The sequence below is a fragment of the Phlebotomus papatasi genome, chromosome 2 (genome assembly GCF_024763615.1).
Source record: "Phlebotomus papatasi isolate M1 chromosome 2, Ppap_2.1, whole genome shotgun sequence".
Classification (NCBI taxonomy): Eukaryota; Metazoa; Arthropoda; class Insecta; order Diptera; family Psychodidae; genus Phlebotomus; species Phlebotomus papatasi.
In genome coordinates, this window is record NC_077223.1 from 5,661,177 (window position 1) to 5,677,253 (window position 16,077).

Consider the following 16,077-nt stretch of genomic DNA (forward strand, 5'->3'; position numbering starts at 1 on the left):
AAACAAAAATTTTCTGAAAAATTTTGCTTGATGACGAATTAGAGGAGTTAAGCTAGATAGCTAAGCCTTAGGTCTGAAGCCCGTATTAGACTTCATTTCCAACATTTTCCACTAAGTCGTCTCTCGGCTTAAGTCCTAAGTGTGTCTAGGGCATAAGTCACGAGTTCGAGCATTTTGCAAAGCCTGGGACGCTTTGCCACCCCTTATTATCGTCTATTTCTTCTAAAATGCTTTACTTTTTTTATATCACAGGAAATGTTCAGCTCAATGCGACGAGCAGCCCCAAATGCTGACCCAGAAAAATTGAGGCAAATCCTGTCTTTTGGCTTTGCCATCCAACAAGCTGATGCCAAAACCAATTTGCCTGATTTTCCCATTGATAGTGTCTACAGTGCAGCTAAAATCTTGGTAAGTCCTCAATTGGATTTCCTTATCTGATTTTAATTTGTGAATATTGTGCACTTGATTGTGCATGAATAAGGGACACACGAAAGGGCTATTAAGGTGATTGCAATATTTAACTGATGCTCCAATTCTTAGGGCAACAACAAATCTCTGAATACCTTTGATATCATCTACCGCTTATATCCCTATCGATCGTTTTTGCCCAAAGAGAGCTTTGAGACAGTTAATACACTCCTGAAATCTCTCAATATCTCCGAAGGTGGCATTCCTGCTGGTCAGGAAGTAACTAATGTGCTCTCAGAGGCTGATTCAATGGCCAGAGTGACAATTTCTTCGGCTCGTTTGGGAGCTGTGGATATTCTTGTGCCATCGGGTGGCCGGAAGTATTCTCTGGATAATCCAATGGGGAGATTTGTGGGGACGGGATATCAGAGAAATTTGCTGGCTGAGGTGATGCAGAGTTTTGCAGTGGGAGATGTTTGTCTTGTTGGTCCAAAGGGATGTGGGAAGTCAGCTCTGGTGCTGGAGTTGTGCAATCTCTTGGGCCAATCGGCAGAATCAATGGTACTGTACCAAGATATGACGGGAAGGGATTTGATTCAGCAGCGCACAACAAAACTCAATGGGGATACCATTTGGAGGGATTCTGCCCTTTTGAGGGCTGCTCTGTCTGGCCATGTGGCTGTTCTCGATGGTATCCATCGGATTCACAGCTCAACTGTTTCTATTCTGCATCGTCTGGTGCACGATAGGGAGCTGCAGCTGTACGATGGGAGGAGATTGGTAGGGCATGAGAGATATGACAATCTCCTGGCCATGGGAGCTACTCCGGAGAGTCTGGAAGCCAAAGGGGTTCTGAGGATTCATCCGTCTTTTAGGATTGTAGCTCTGGCAGAACCACCAATTCTCGATGCTGGAGCCAATTGGCTCTCACCGGAAATGCTGAGTTTGTTCATTTTTCACGAAGTTCGAAATCTCAGCCAAAAGGAAGAGATTCACATTATAAATAGTCTCTATGGGGAGATTGGACCATCTCTCGAAAAGATCCTCAATGTAGCTCAGTTCTTGCGGGATTCCAAGGATCCCATTATGAGAAGTCTCGGAGGGACACTGTCCACGAGGCAACTCTTGAGAATTGCTCACCGGATGTCAGTTTATCCGCCGGAAAAGGTTGGAATATTTGCTAAACCTGTTGAGCATCCACTGAATTCGGCATATGAGACAATTCAGAGGACTTTTCTGGCCAAATTTCTGCCAGCTCTGCCCAGGGCAACACTTGAGAATGTCCTGGATCGCTTTAAGATCCATCCAAGGCTGGACACTGAGGGTTTGATGGAGAAGAGTGGGATTGAAGTGGAGAATGGGAAAGTGAAGATTGGGAAGACAGAGACGGAGATTTATCGGACGGATGCTGTGACAAAAGTTCCGGATATCCTGTTTTATGATGTTCCTCAGCATGTTGTGTTGATGGAGCATCTTCTGCAGGATTTCCTCATTGGAAATCACTTGCTTCTGGTGGGCAATCAGGGAGTTGGGAAGAATAAAATTGCCGATAGATTGCTGCAATTGATGAATCGCCCGAGGGAGTATATTCAGCTGCATAGGGATACAACAGTGCAGACTCTAACGCTTCAGCCGGCCATAAAGGATGGAATTGTGACGTATGAGGATTCACCGTTGGTCAAAGCGGTCAAAAATGGGCATGTTCTGGTTGTGGATGAAGCTGACAAGGCACCAACTCATGTTACTTGCATCCTCAAGACTTTGGTGGAGAATGGCGAGATGATTTTGTCTGATGGACGAAAAATTCTCCCAGCTGCAATGGCTAGGGATCAACCAGTATCAGATGATGTCATTTATGCCCACAGAGACTTCCGCATGATTGTCCTGGCCAATCGTCCAGGATTTCCCTTCCTAGGCAATGATTTCTTTGCTGCTCTCGGGGATCTCTTCAGTTGTCACTCCGTGGACAATCCCTCAACGGAATCTGAGATCTTTCTGCTGCAGCAGTATGGACCGGATGTCCCGAGAAATGTCCTGGACACTCTCGTTAGAGCCTTTGCAGAACTTCGATCAATGGCAGACATTGGTCAGTTGAGCTATCCCTACAGCACAAGGGAAGTGGTCAATATTGTCCGGCATCTGCAGAAGTTCCCGCAGGAAGACATGTCAGAGCTCATTGGGAATGTCTTGGACTTCGATAGATACTCTCCCGAAGCCCTGGAGCTCGTAACGAATGTTCTGCAGAAGCACGGACTCCCAATTGAGGGTTATGCTCGACACGAGATGGCAGCACTGAGGAAGAAGCGGGAGATTCAGTTGACGGTGCAGAGTAAGAGTGGGAAGGATGTTTCCGGACCGAAGCACGGGAAAATTGACAAGGACAATAAACCTCATGTCGGAGGGAATATATGGGCGGGAGGAAGTGGAGGAAGGGATACAGCTGGACTAGGCGGAAAAGGTGGACCCTATCGTCTAGATTCCGGCAATCCTGTCCATCAACTCTCCGACGAAGAGAAAGATGACATTCCCGATGAAGTGAAGAAAGCAGCGCGAGAGATGAATCGCCGGGCATTTGAGGAGCGTCTCAGGGAGATCAAAATGTCCACGTACGACCACACCGTTTATGAGCAATTCAGTCAGCCTGTGCAAAAGCAAGTCCAGGAGCTCAGAGTCATCCTCAATGCTCTCCAGGCCAAAAGTAAAGAGCGTCATTGGCAGAAGCATCAGACAACAGGAGAATTGGACGATACGAAGCTAGTGGAGGGAATAACAGGAGAGAGAAATATCTACAGGAGGCGAGCAGAGCAGGAACCCGAACCAGGACAACCTCAAGAGAAACCCAAACGCCTAAAGCTAGTCGTGGATGTATCAGGTTCCATGTACAGATTCAATGGGTACGATGGACGCCTGGACAGAGAGATGGAGGCTGTGGTTCTGGTGATGGAAGCCTTCGAAGGATTTGCCCACAAAGTGGAGTACGACATTGTTGGACATAGCGGAGAAACCTACTTTATTCCCTTTGTCGACCCTAAGAAACCGCCACGCGACGACAGAGTGCGCCTCGAGACCATCAAAATGATGCATGCTCATGCTCAGTACTGCTGGTCCGGAGACCACACTCTCCTGGCCACTAATCACGCCGTGGATCAGCTGGCCCAGGAGGAATGCGACGAGGCTATTGTAGTGGTCCTCAGCGATGCAAATCTCCAACGCTATGGGATTTCTCCTGCGAAAGTGGCCCAGGCTCTGCAGAAGCGAGAGCCCAAGGTGCAGGCCTACGTCATCTTCATCGGTAGCATCGGAGAAGAAGCAGAAATGTAAGTCGAATTTTCAATTTAATTTTTTGGTACACTGAAAAAAACTAAGAAACTACTAATAGTTTTGTTATTTTAACATTTTTTCCAAAGAACTTTTCGTTATCAAAATTGAAAAGTGCAAAGGCCGAAGTGCAAAGTTTAAAGTTCGAATTGAAAGTTTTTGAGAAAGAATCGAACCTAGGACATCTGCATTATAACGCCATGCCTTGATCGTTAAGCTACTCGGATTTATTTAGTAGAAATACGAAAGTCTTTGAAGGTTAAAAAAAACATTAAAAAAAAACTTGTGGAAAATCGCTTAAATTAACTGAAATCCTTTCTTGGAGAATTTTTACCATATTTGACACAAATAGCATCAAGGACAGAGATCAAATCATTAGAAAACCAGATAAAACTAGTTATTTGTTACTGATTTCTCAATTCGGAGATTGCTTTGCTATAACCAGATATATATCCGATGCAGCCGGGTTGGAAATTTCAAGCGTAGGGTAAATGTCCTAATTCAAAACCTTTTCCAGACGCTTTAACTTTGAAAGAAGATTTAACACATTAAGTTCATATTTTTTCTGAAGAGAATTACATAAATTTGCTCCTTGACTCTTCTAGAATGTTACTGTTTAGTGAAAATTCTTTAGATATAATTTGAAAACTTCTTAAATACAAGAAAAATACGCGAGCGTAAAATGCTTCTATTGGAGACATACTAATCCAAATGGAGACAAGGAAAAGTTTCTAATTGGAGGCAAACAGTGTATAAGTGAATAATGTGACGAAAGGCTTCCACAAAACTTTATTGAGTTGCTCTCTAGGATTTATTCTTATTCCTGGTCTTTTCTCCTTTCCCATATAAAACAATAAGAAAATCTTTCCAAAAAATCATATTTCCGAGATTTCCTATTGAAGCATTTGCAGACACTTCAGAAAAACCCTTTTTGTTCACGAAATAGGTAATTATTTCATTTAAAAACTTCACGTACCGTTAACAATAAAGATTAGCACTTAATTTAACTAAAATTAGCCAGAAATATGACATAAATGTTAAACAAAACGAATAAACAACAGTCAATTTATTGGGTTTTTCATTGGCAAACATGGTCGATCTATGACAAAATTCGATGGTGGAAAGGTACACTTTTAATTTATCCGAGAAATTAACAAATTCAAATTTGAGAATATGAATGGATTTTCGCTTTATTTGGAGCAAAATTAACTAAATAATGAAACTGTGGTATAGAAAATATATAAATATAATAATTTAGTACTGTATTTATCATGAAAACAATGACGTTTCCATTTGGAGTAGCGAAAAATTTCCATTTGGAGCAGGTTCTGAATTAGCTTAATTTACCCTACAACAAAAATATTGGAATGAAATTTTGAGCTGGAAGGCTCATATTCTATTGAGGTGTCTCAAAATTCAGGATAAGTTTGAGAAAAACCATTTTGTACAATACTATTTTGGTTAATAAGGAACGCAAAAGTACATATTACAAGAAGGTACACGACCTGCTAATAAGCGTAACGGCGTTATCACACTTGCACATTAAAATTTTAATGTGATTCACATTAATTATCGCTTGTGAGCGGCCAAATATGTTATTTGTGTTTTTGAGTCACTTAATATTTGGGGTTTTTCTATTTATTGATAAAGAAGTGGACTTGGCCTGCAAAAATAAGTTTAAATTTACCTAAAGCATAAATATTTTTCACATTAAAAAATTAAAGACAAAATCGCATTAATTTTCCGTATTGATGCTATAAATCAATTTATATCAAATTTTGCGGGCCAAGTCTACCTTTTTATCAACAAATAGATCAAATTTTGAATATAAAATGATTCAAACACACAAATTACACATTTGGACTCTCACCAGCGACAATTAATGTGAATCATATTAAAATTTTAATGTGCAAGTGTGATAACACAGTAAAATAGAGAAGAATTGTCGCATTTCAGAGATTTTTTGCAACCTCAGCGCCGCCAGACGTTTGTCAAGTGAGTTATTTGTGTCTCTATCTCTCTCTCGAGTTGAATTGCGCGCGATTAGGAAGCTTACCATTTGAAGTGATATTTACTCAAAATTTCTTTATATTTCTGCAAGATATCAAGGAGACAATTTCATTCTATGTCAGTTTATCTTTCTGTTTTGTCTTTTTGGCGCAAAAATATTTATCACTATTAATTTTACACCTTTTAAGGGTAAAATCAACATGAAAGAAGGGTAACTTTAACCCATAATACACCTAAAAAGGGTAATATTTACACCGTTTCCGGATCAATATTGCAGGATAAAATTAACATTTCCAGAATGTTATTTTGACTTTTTCGGATTTCTCTCAGTGTGGAAAAAACATTTACATTCCGGAAAAGCACTCTTACGCGGCCTACGTTTCATATTAAGTTTTATTGTGAAACGGGGATCTCGTAGAGCAATCGGCAAGAGTGTTAGCTCTTGGTCGATGAGATCTCTGACTCGACTAAACATAGTTTATCGACCACAAGATAATTTGCTCAGAAACTCACGGGAAGTGGAAAATAATTTCGACGGCCTAATGTTGAATCCTAAACAGAATTTCTTGACAAAATTTGACATTTCTTGACAGAACTCTTGACAATGGCAAAGTATAGCAAAGGTTCTGCCAATTTGTCAGTGATGTTACAGGATCTACCATTAAATCCACTAATATGCTTATATTATAGAAGCAAGCGATCATAACTTGATGATTTCATCATAGTTCTACCCTTTGCACTTTTAAGATTTTACTTTGCAAAAATAATTTAAAATGCAAAATCCATAATTTTCTGAGAAGATACATAGCATCTTTAGTGCACTTGCGCAAAATGAAGTTTTTCTTTAATTTATCTATTTGTATTTTACTGTTGTTTCTATAATTGTTTTTTTTTTCAGTGTACCAAAATTGTGTATGTTGTTGCTTGGATAAGAAAAATAATTTGAAATCCTTATTTTTCTTATCTCAGAATCAATCAAAGTATGCCACCAGGAAGGAGTTTTGTCTGCATGGATTTAGCTCAATTGCCACAGATTCTAAAACAAATCTTTACATCTTCCGTGCTCTATCAAAGTGCACTATAAAGTTTATTGCAAAATAGGACAATTTTAGGTGAAATTGACCAAGAAATGCATTTATTTAGAGAGAATTCTTATTTTATATGAAAGGGGTGAATGATAAATAAAGTTGTTACTTTGTTACAAAAAAAAGAAAGAAAGCTTGAAACAAAAAGATTGCCTGCCACGGAGGCTCAGGAGATAGAGCTGTGGTTCGAGTTCAATGTCCATTGCGGGGTGAAGTGTCTGAATCGCGTGGACAGTAACCCCCTTCGTGGAACTTTCTCCACTGTCTCGTGTCTTTCGTGTGCACAGAAAACATACCGCCAAAGAGATCAATGACTCCAAAGCGCACGCTGTCCACAGTGCTTTTTGGGCTGAGGAAGTGCAAGGATCATTAGCATTTTCTCATTGACACAGATTTGACTTTGAGGGTGAATTTCTTTTTTCTTGCAAGGGGATTTTCTTGCAAAAGGAAATACTTTTACATAAAACATTTTTGCATGATTTCCCGCGATATAATTAGTGGAGGAGAAAAGAATTTAAACAAAGACTTTTTCTCATGTTTATTCATAATGTCATAAAGGCGTTGTTGGAAATTGGTCCATGTTTTCAGCATGGACATATGTTTTGGAATTTATGAAATGTCACTTCGCAAGAGAGGGGAAAAAAGGGAAATTTTTATCCAGCGGCAAACTGGATAAAGCTCATGTTAAAGAAGACACTTGGAGAAAAATCGTCATCGAGTAAGAACGCCATTAATCAAATTTATTCTGAATTTCATTTATTGATCAATTGTGAGACCGGTTGTAGAGTTAGAAGATATTAGAGATTGTCAGGAGAGTGAAAATAAAAGATCCTGTGAATAGAGATCCTCCGGCGTTTCAATTTGAAGATTCAGGGAGCGTCTTCAAAGGAGTCCACGAGGCACAAAGGAATCCGGTCAATCGACCCGGATTTAATCATTTGTGTCTCTTCAACAGGTATTGCTGGAAGTGAGTTGCAGTAAGGTCAGGAATTAATCAGGCTACAATTGCGACTCTTTTAGGTATCTATTCTGGATGTGGGTTTCTGTAGGAAGGCAGTCAACCTAACCTAATATTATTTATTGAATTGTGCAGGTAATCCTCCACATAAAATTCTGGTCAATCGACCCGGATTTAATCATTTGTGTCTCTTCAACAGGTATTGCTGGAAGTGAGTTGCAGTAAGGTCAGGAATTAATCAGGCTACAATTGCGACTCTTTTAGGTATCTATTCTGGATGTGGGTTTCTGTAGGAAGGCAGTCAACCTAACCTAATATTATTTATTGAATTGTGCAGGTAATCCTCCACATAAAATTCTGGTCCTTCGATCGTCCAACAAGCAACCGCACCTGTGGACGATTGCCGATCCGTTTGACGTGTCTGCAAGGTCATCAGTTCCTTCGGCGTCAAGACAGAAGTACCACGGAAGTATTCTTCAAGACAATTTCAACCAAGGACAGTCAATTCTGGGTGTTGCTATCTCCGACATCTCAAGTACATCAAGCTCGGCTAGACAAGCGGCAGAATGGCGTCAAATGTAACCCTCTCAACTCTACACAAGGATCGAGGCAATGTCAAAAGACTTCTCACCACGCTCGAGAAGAAATTCAATGCTCAAGAAGTCTCGATTGCTCTCGCAAATGCAATGATGCAAGAAGTGCAAGAGATTCAGAAGAAATTTGAGTCCATTGATCAACAGTTGATGGAGCTCACACTAGACGATGATGAGCAGGCGCTCAAGGAAGAGAAAGAATCAGAAGGTATCTACCAAAGATGCATGGAAATCAAGCTTTCTCTTGGAGAGTTTCTTTTTGAGAACAATCCACAAGTGTCTGCACAACCAACTGCACAAAGAGATGACGCAAACTCCAACCTGGACTCTGTGCTCTCCAATCAGACGAACATTATGCGACAGATGCTAGAGCTTCAGAGAACATCGATGACATCATCATCATCAGGACATGGTGGTGTTCGCACAAAACTACCACAACTCACACTACCTACGTTTGATGGTCGCTACACTGAGTGGTTGAACTTCAGGGATGCTTTCCAGAGCACAATTCACGAAAATGATGACCTCAAGGACAACCAGAAGATGCAATATCTCAAGAGGGCATTGACTGGAGAAGCAGCTGAAGAGATTGGCAATGTGCAAATGTGTGACCGCAACTACGAGCCAACTTGGGCAAGACTTGTGAAGCGATATCAGAAGAAGACTCATTTGGTGAATGCGCTCATAGAAGAATTCTTGGCTCAATCAAGGAAAAAAGTGGAAAATGTCTCGGATCTACAAGCCGCAAACCGCAAATACAAGCAGATCTTTGACAGTTTGAATTCATTGGGCGAGGATTGTATGACGCTGGATATTTGGCTGATTTATCTGATGAAGCTAAATATGAATGAGAATTTCCGCACCAAATGGGAAGAGGGTAGGACCGCTGAGAAGATGGCAACACTAGAAGAGTTCTTTGATTTTATGACCCAGCAGACAGATGTGATGGAGAGAGCAGCGATGGATGTTTCGAAACCTCCTTCCTCAGAAGCAAAAGGATCTTCAAAATCATCCAAGACGGGTATCAAAACACATCACACAGAAGTTCAGCAATGTTTCAAATGCGGAGTTGGACATCCTCTCTTTATGTGCGATGACTTCAAGGCTCTTACTGTGGATGACAGGCGAAACTTGGTCGCAAAATCGATGCTCTGTTTCAATTGCCTTAGGAATAATCATTCTTCGAAGAAATGCCTGTCTAAGGCAAGATGTCACAAGTGCGGGAAGCGTCATCATAGCTTGCTACATTTGCCACAAGTTGTGGGAGCTAATCCGCAAACTCAAATACAAGGAACAGAGAAAAGCAGTGTTCCGGCACTCACGCAACCAGTTGCACCGCCAATTTCAAAAGTAAATGCGACTCAACAAACACCTCTGCCTCAACCAGGACCTAGCGGAAGTTCTGGAGTGATCACACACCATTCATCAGTTCATCACAGAGCTTTGCTACCTACAGCACTCGTGAATATCAAGGATGTCTATGGTGATTATCAACAATGTCGTGTGTTGATAGATGGAGGCGGAGAGTGCACAATGATCTCGGAGGATTGTGCACAAAGGTTGTCTCTTCCGAGGCGACATGCTCGAATCCCTGTCACTGGCGCTGCTGAAGTGGCAATCGGATTCACTCGAGGGCTGGTCCAGCTGGAGATCAGTTCAACCTACAACCCAGATGAGAAGATACAAGCTGAAGCCTATGTTATGCAGAAGGTGACATCTCTGCTGCCACCTGCAGCACTCACAGAGAAGAAATGGCCACACATTGACTCTTTGCGTCTGGCTGATCCTCAGTTTAAGACGCCAGGAAAGGTAGATGTTATCCTTGGAGCAGAGTACGCTCTGGCCATCACTCTTCCCCAGATATTGAAGGGCAGCGAGGGGGAACCTATCGCTCAACTCACTATCTTTGGCTGGATAGTGGGAGGAAAGGTGTCTGGAGAAGTGAAGTCTTTTACATCTCTTCATACTCAATGTGACCTGAATGAGACGCTCAAGCGATTCTGGGAAGTAGAAACTATCATGCCAAAGAAACCACATCTCACCGAGGAGGAGCAACTGTGTGAAACACATTTTGCTGAGACACACACTCGAGACAAGTCAGGCCGATATGTGGTAAAATTGCCATTCAAGCCTTCTCATGAAGACTTGGGTGACTCAGCAACAACTGCCATGGCTCGTCTGCAGGCCATGGAAAGGCGCTTCGCAAGGAATCCAGTGCTTCAGCAAGGATACAAACAATTCATGGATGAGTATCTGGCATTGGACCACATGGAACTCGTTCAACCGGACGAACTTGAGAAGCCAAACAGCATGAAGTATGTACTGCCCCATCAGGCAGTCATACGACCAACAAGTGAAACTACAAAGCTCAGGGTAGTGTTCGACGCATCCGCGGCGACTCGACCAAACAAACCATCTCTGAATGAAGTTCTAGCCGTAGGACCACCCCTACAAGATGACCTGCTGGTTCTACTTCAAAGGTTCAGGACTCATCAAGTGGCTCTATCAGCAGATGTAGAAAAAATGTACAGACAAGTTCTTGTGTCTGAAGCTGATAGAGACTTCCAGAGAGTCTTCTGGAGGCAAGCACCAACGGAGAAAATTCAAACCTATCGTCTCAAGACCGTGACCTATGGAACATCGTGTGCTCCATATCTCGCAAAGAAGGTTCTTCAACAATTTGCTCACGACTACAGGAGTGAGTTTCCGGAAGCATCACAAGCTATTCTGTCCAGTTTCTACATGGATGACTTGTTGTGCGGCGCAGCCACTGTTGAAGAAGGAAAGAAACTGAGACGAGAGATTCAAGAGGTTCTCAACCGAGGACATTTTTCCCTCCGGAAGTGGTCTTCGAACTCAGAGGAAATCCTGGAAGAAATACCATCAGACATGAGAGCCATTACACCTGACGAAATCCGAACTCAGTCAAAATCCATTTCAGCTCTTGGATTGAAATGGAACCCAGGGAATGACACATTTTCATTAATGATTGACACTCCACCACCAGTTACCACAAAGAGGGAGTTCAGCTCTGCAGTGGCCAAAACATTTGACCCCTTGGGATTTGTCACACCAGTGACAGTAACATTCAAAATATTGTTTCAACTTCTTTGGGTACCAGGGATCAACTGGGAAAGTGAGCTGCCACCAGACGTTCAGGATCATTATCAGAAGGTTCAGTCTCAATTCAAGTGTCTCCAGGAAGCTGAGATTCCAAGGATTATTCCTGCCAAAGAGGGTGTAATCGAGTTACACGGTTTTTCAGATGCTTCTGAGAAAGCATTCAGTGCTGTTGTCTACGCCAAGGGAATTGATGAAAAGGGACAGGCAATAGTGAATCTAGTTATGGCTAAATCCCGTGTAGCACCGCTCAGCCCAATCACAATTCCAAGGATGGAATTAAATGGATGTGTTTTGCTCGCGCAAATCATGGAAAAACTGAAGGATGCGTTGTCCAACCGGAAGATTGAGGTACATGCTTGGACAGACTCCATGATTTGTCTCCAATGGCTCAAAGATGATCCCCGAAAATGGAACCGATATATCGGGGCAAGAACAAGTTTCATCATGGAAATCATCCCACCTGACCGATGGCGACATGTATCATCTGGCGACAATCCTGCGGATTGTGCTTCAAGAGGGCTTCTACCAGAAGAACTGATGCAGCACCATTTGTGGTGGCACGGGCCAAATTGGCTCCAGAAGGATGAAACTCATTGGCCAGCTACCAAAGTCATCAAAAAAGCCAATCCTGATGAAGCAAAACCCACCAAGATGCAAGTATTCACGTCACAAAACACAGAGGAATTTCTGTTTGGTCTCCTTGAGAATCATTCGGACTATCTGCGGACTGTAAGAGTGTTTGCCTTAACCTTGCGTTTCATCAAAAACACCCAAGTGACAGAAGACAAACGTGAGAAAGGATTTGTGACTGTGAAGGAACAAAACAACGCAGCTGATCGTATATTTGCTTATATCCAACAACAATACTTTCCTGAGGAGTACAAGTGTCTCAAATCCGGAAAACCTCTTCCCAAGTCAAGCAAATTGAGACATTTAGTGCCCTATCTGGACGATTCAGGCGTGATGCGAGTTCTAGGAAGACTACGACATGCTCAGGTGCCAGAGAGAACTCGCCATCCCATCATCTTGCCAAGCCAACATCCGTTGGTTAGGAGCCTAGTGACTTTCACACACAAAACTCATCTTCATTCAGGTGCTCAGCTGACTCAGGGCATCCTACGCTCAAAGTATTGGATAGTGGGGATGAGAAATCTCGTGAAGGATGTCATCCGGAAGTGTGTGATTTGTGTGAAAGCCAAGCCAAGGACGGAGAGCCCACTCATGGGAGACTTGCCAGCCGTGCGAGTCCAACAGTGTCGGGCATTCTACAATTCTGGATGTGACTTTGCCGGGCCTTTCCGGATTCGTGCCTCTTACCTGAGGAAATCTGTGGTCACAAAGGGATACATCTGTGTATTCGTGTGTATGGTAACCAAGGCCATACACTTGGAAGTTGTCAGCGACTTGAGTACCGAGAAGTTTGTCGCTGCCTTGCGCCGTTTCACCGCCCGTAGAGGTCATTGCCAGACGCTCTACTGCGACAACGCGACGAACTTTGTGGGAGCCGCAGGAGCTACTCGAGAAGATCGACTGAAAGGCATTCGTGATCACCAAAACAAGGTAACAAAGTTCATGTCTAGTTACGGAACTCAGTTCCACTTTATTCCGGCATATTCTCCAACCTTTGGGGGATTGTGGGAGAGAGGTGTGGGGAACGTCAAAACCCATCTCAAAAGAGTCTTGGGGGACTCCATCCTAACTTTTGAGGAGTTTGCCACTGTGTTGACTCAAATAGAGGCGTGTGTGAATTCCCGTCCGCTCTGTGGAATGTCTCTGGACATAGAGGATCAGGAGCCATTGACACCAGCCCACTTTCTGGTGGGACATGCACTAACACTTGAAGCCACAGACGAAGATTTCACCGAAGCAAATCCCAATCGCCTCACCCGCTGGAAGCTACTACAGAGATTTGTCCAGCATTTCTGGAAGAGATGGAATCAAGAATACATCACTTCACTTCAGCAGAGGCCCAAGTGGTGTACATCAACCAGAAATCTCGAGATTGGTGATTTAGTTCTTCTCCGGGAGAACACGATGAAGCCAGCAGCATGGAAAATGGGACGTGTGACAGCCACTCATCCTGGAAAGGATCTTGCCGTACGGGTTGTCACAATCAGGACGAAGGATGGACTGCAGAAGAGAGCAGTCAACACTCTTGCGAAGTTGCCAGTGGAGTAACTTTGTTGAGGTTCCCTCAAGAGGGGGAATATGTTGGAAATTGGTCCATGTTTTCAGCATGGACATATGTTTTGGAATTTATGAAATGTCACTTCGCAAGAGAGGGGAAAAAAGGGAAATTTTTATCCAGCGGCAAACTGGATAAAGCTCATGTTAAAGAAGACACTTGGAGAAAAATCGTCATCGAGTAAGAACGCCATTAATCAAATTTATTCTGAATTTCATTTATTGATCAATTGTGAGACCGGTTGTAGAGTTAGAAGATATTAGAGATTGTCAGGAGAGTGAAAATAAAAGATCCTGTGAATAGAGATCCTCCGGCGTTTCAATTTGAAGATTCAGGGAGCGTCTTCAAAGGAGTCCACGAGGCACAAAGGAATCCGGTCAATCGACCCGGATTTAATCATTTGTGTCTCTTCAACAGGTATTGCTGGAAGTGAGTTGCAGTAAGGTCAGGAATTAATCAGGCTACAATTGCGACTCTTTTAGGTATCTATTCTGGATGTGGGTTTCTGTAGGAAGGCAGTCAACCTAACCTAATATTATTTATTGAATTGTGCAGGTAATCCTCCACAGGCGTCTTATTTTTTTCTGTGCCAAGGAATAGAGCTGAAAGGAATTTAGATTGAAGATTAAATTCTAGAAAAATTTCCTACGTAGAAGAGCTTTCCTAATTTTAATGATGGATTTTACGGTAATGTGGAAAGAAGTCCCAAAAGGTTAATGTGTAGGAATTAATTCAGGTTTTCTATCGCTTTCCTGATTAATTCACTCGTGGTAAGTCGACGGCATCCGTTACCAAGTATAGTCAAGTGTGCTAATCCGGGCGCTTCGCTATCTGGATCGTTTATGACTAATCCACTTAAAATAATATTTTTATTTCCGTAATATAGTCATTACAGTAACATAATATAATGAGCATTTATCGCTATAAATGAGTAGAGATGTCTGACATCTATACAAAAACGATGGCGAAGACTTTACATATTTCTTCTATATAACCGCATAAAAGAGGTCCATATTTGAGTGAATGGGAAATTTTTACATCCAAAATATAACAATTATTTATTTTAGATATAATCACGTCATCTCGTACGGTAAAATGTATCGATTATGACTAAATAAAATATAATCACTATAAAATATCAATTTTATAACTACTGATCGCAGAATTGTCATTTCTTTTGCATTTTCATTTAAGTAAAACTTGCTCAAATATTTTCCATAAATGAATAATTATTTATCCCTAACGATTCAGTCAGATATTCTGTGCCTCGTACACTTTTATCGCGTATGAAACTTTAATGAAATGACTGTTTTCCGTTAGAGAATACAATATTAGTGAATAGTATTTCCTTCCCGACCTAAAATTCTCAAGGGAAAGCTGGGAAATTAAAGAAAATAAAATTGAATAAATTTATTGCTTTTTCCATCATATCATTGAAAAAACTTATGGATGTCAGATTTTTACTGGATGTATTGATAGAACATCACTTTCTACACAATGGTGGACAAATATTGGCACACACAAATATTTTTTGCACAATTTCTCAATTAAATTGGGTTTAGTGTTGTCAATTTTCTATAATTTTCCACGCTATAATTTTCATTTTATTCCGATAAAATAAAATCAAGATATTATAACCCGAATAAATAAGAAATATAGAAGAAAACACGTTTTTACATATTTTTGTAATTATATTTACATTATGGAGTACAATATGTTTACAATATAGACTCTTTATATCAATAATATCACTTCACAATAAACAGTGTCAATACACTGAAATTTTATGCATCTGATAGACTTTTTCTGCACTCTGGATACTCTTTCTGCAATTAAGTTTCACCACAGAAGATCACAAACCTGCTTTAATGCTTGTACTTTCGCTACACTGCAATTAATTAAACATAATGTTAGCTCTCACGAATACAGTATTAATTCACAATTTTCTATCAATTATCCTTACTTACTTTGTCAAATTTGATCTCTTCGATGTGTGTGCTCGACTTTACTGTACACGCTGGTGCACTTCAAGACTTTAATTTATAATAAACATCACTTTTTATCACTACTTTTTACTCAGAAATGAACCTCTGCTTAGTAAACAAAGCAGAATTTGACAATCTGACATCGTCATACAAAATGAAGACAAGTTGTATATAAATTGTGTCTTTTATAGAGCAAATGTAACTAAAATATATCAGAACATAACGTTCATACAATTTCACGACATTATGTGAACGTAATAGCATGAATATATAAGATAAATATACTTTAGAAATTTTTGACATAGTTTTATACATTTTCACTCCAAAATAGATTATATTATGACCTGTTTATAGATCTAAAAATGTTTGGTCGTAATTTTAAGGGAAAATAACAATATTTTAACTGGAATTT

At 41.1% G+C, this 16,077-nt stretch overlaps 2 protein-coding genes across 2 annotated transcripts in view; both read left to right on the top strand.

Annotated features, from left to right (window-relative positions):
* Nucleotides 1-6,954, top strand: part of LOC129802232 (von Willebrand factor A domain-containing protein 8) — a 42,424-nt gene extending 35,470 nt beyond the window's left edge. Inside the window, exons 4-6 of the mRNA XM_055847907.1 lie at nucleotides 253-408; nucleotides 541-3,725; nucleotides 6,706-6,954. Coding sequence (XP_055703882.1) covers nucleotides 253-408; nucleotides 541-3,725; nucleotides 6,706-6,820 — 3,456 coding nt within the window. The 3' untranslated portion in view covers nucleotides 6,821-6,954. The remainder of the gene's footprint in view (nucleotides 1-252; nucleotides 409-540; nucleotides 3,726-6,705) is intronic.
* Nucleotides 6,955-8,345: 1,391 nt separating this feature from the next.
* Nucleotides 8,346-13,673, top strand: LOC129805020 (uncharacterized). The gene has a single exon (XM_055852823.1). It carries the CDS (start codon nucleotides 8,346-8,348, stop codon nucleotides 13,671-13,673), a length of 5,328 nt encoding a protein of 1,775 aa, XP_055708798.1.
* Nucleotides 13,674-16,077: the final 2,404 nt, after the last annotated feature.

Coding starts and splice junctions, on each gene's coding strand:
- LOC129805020 (XM_055852823.1), top strand. CDS start 8,346: ATGGCGTCAAATGTAACCCTCTCAACTCTACACAAGGATCGAGGCAAT.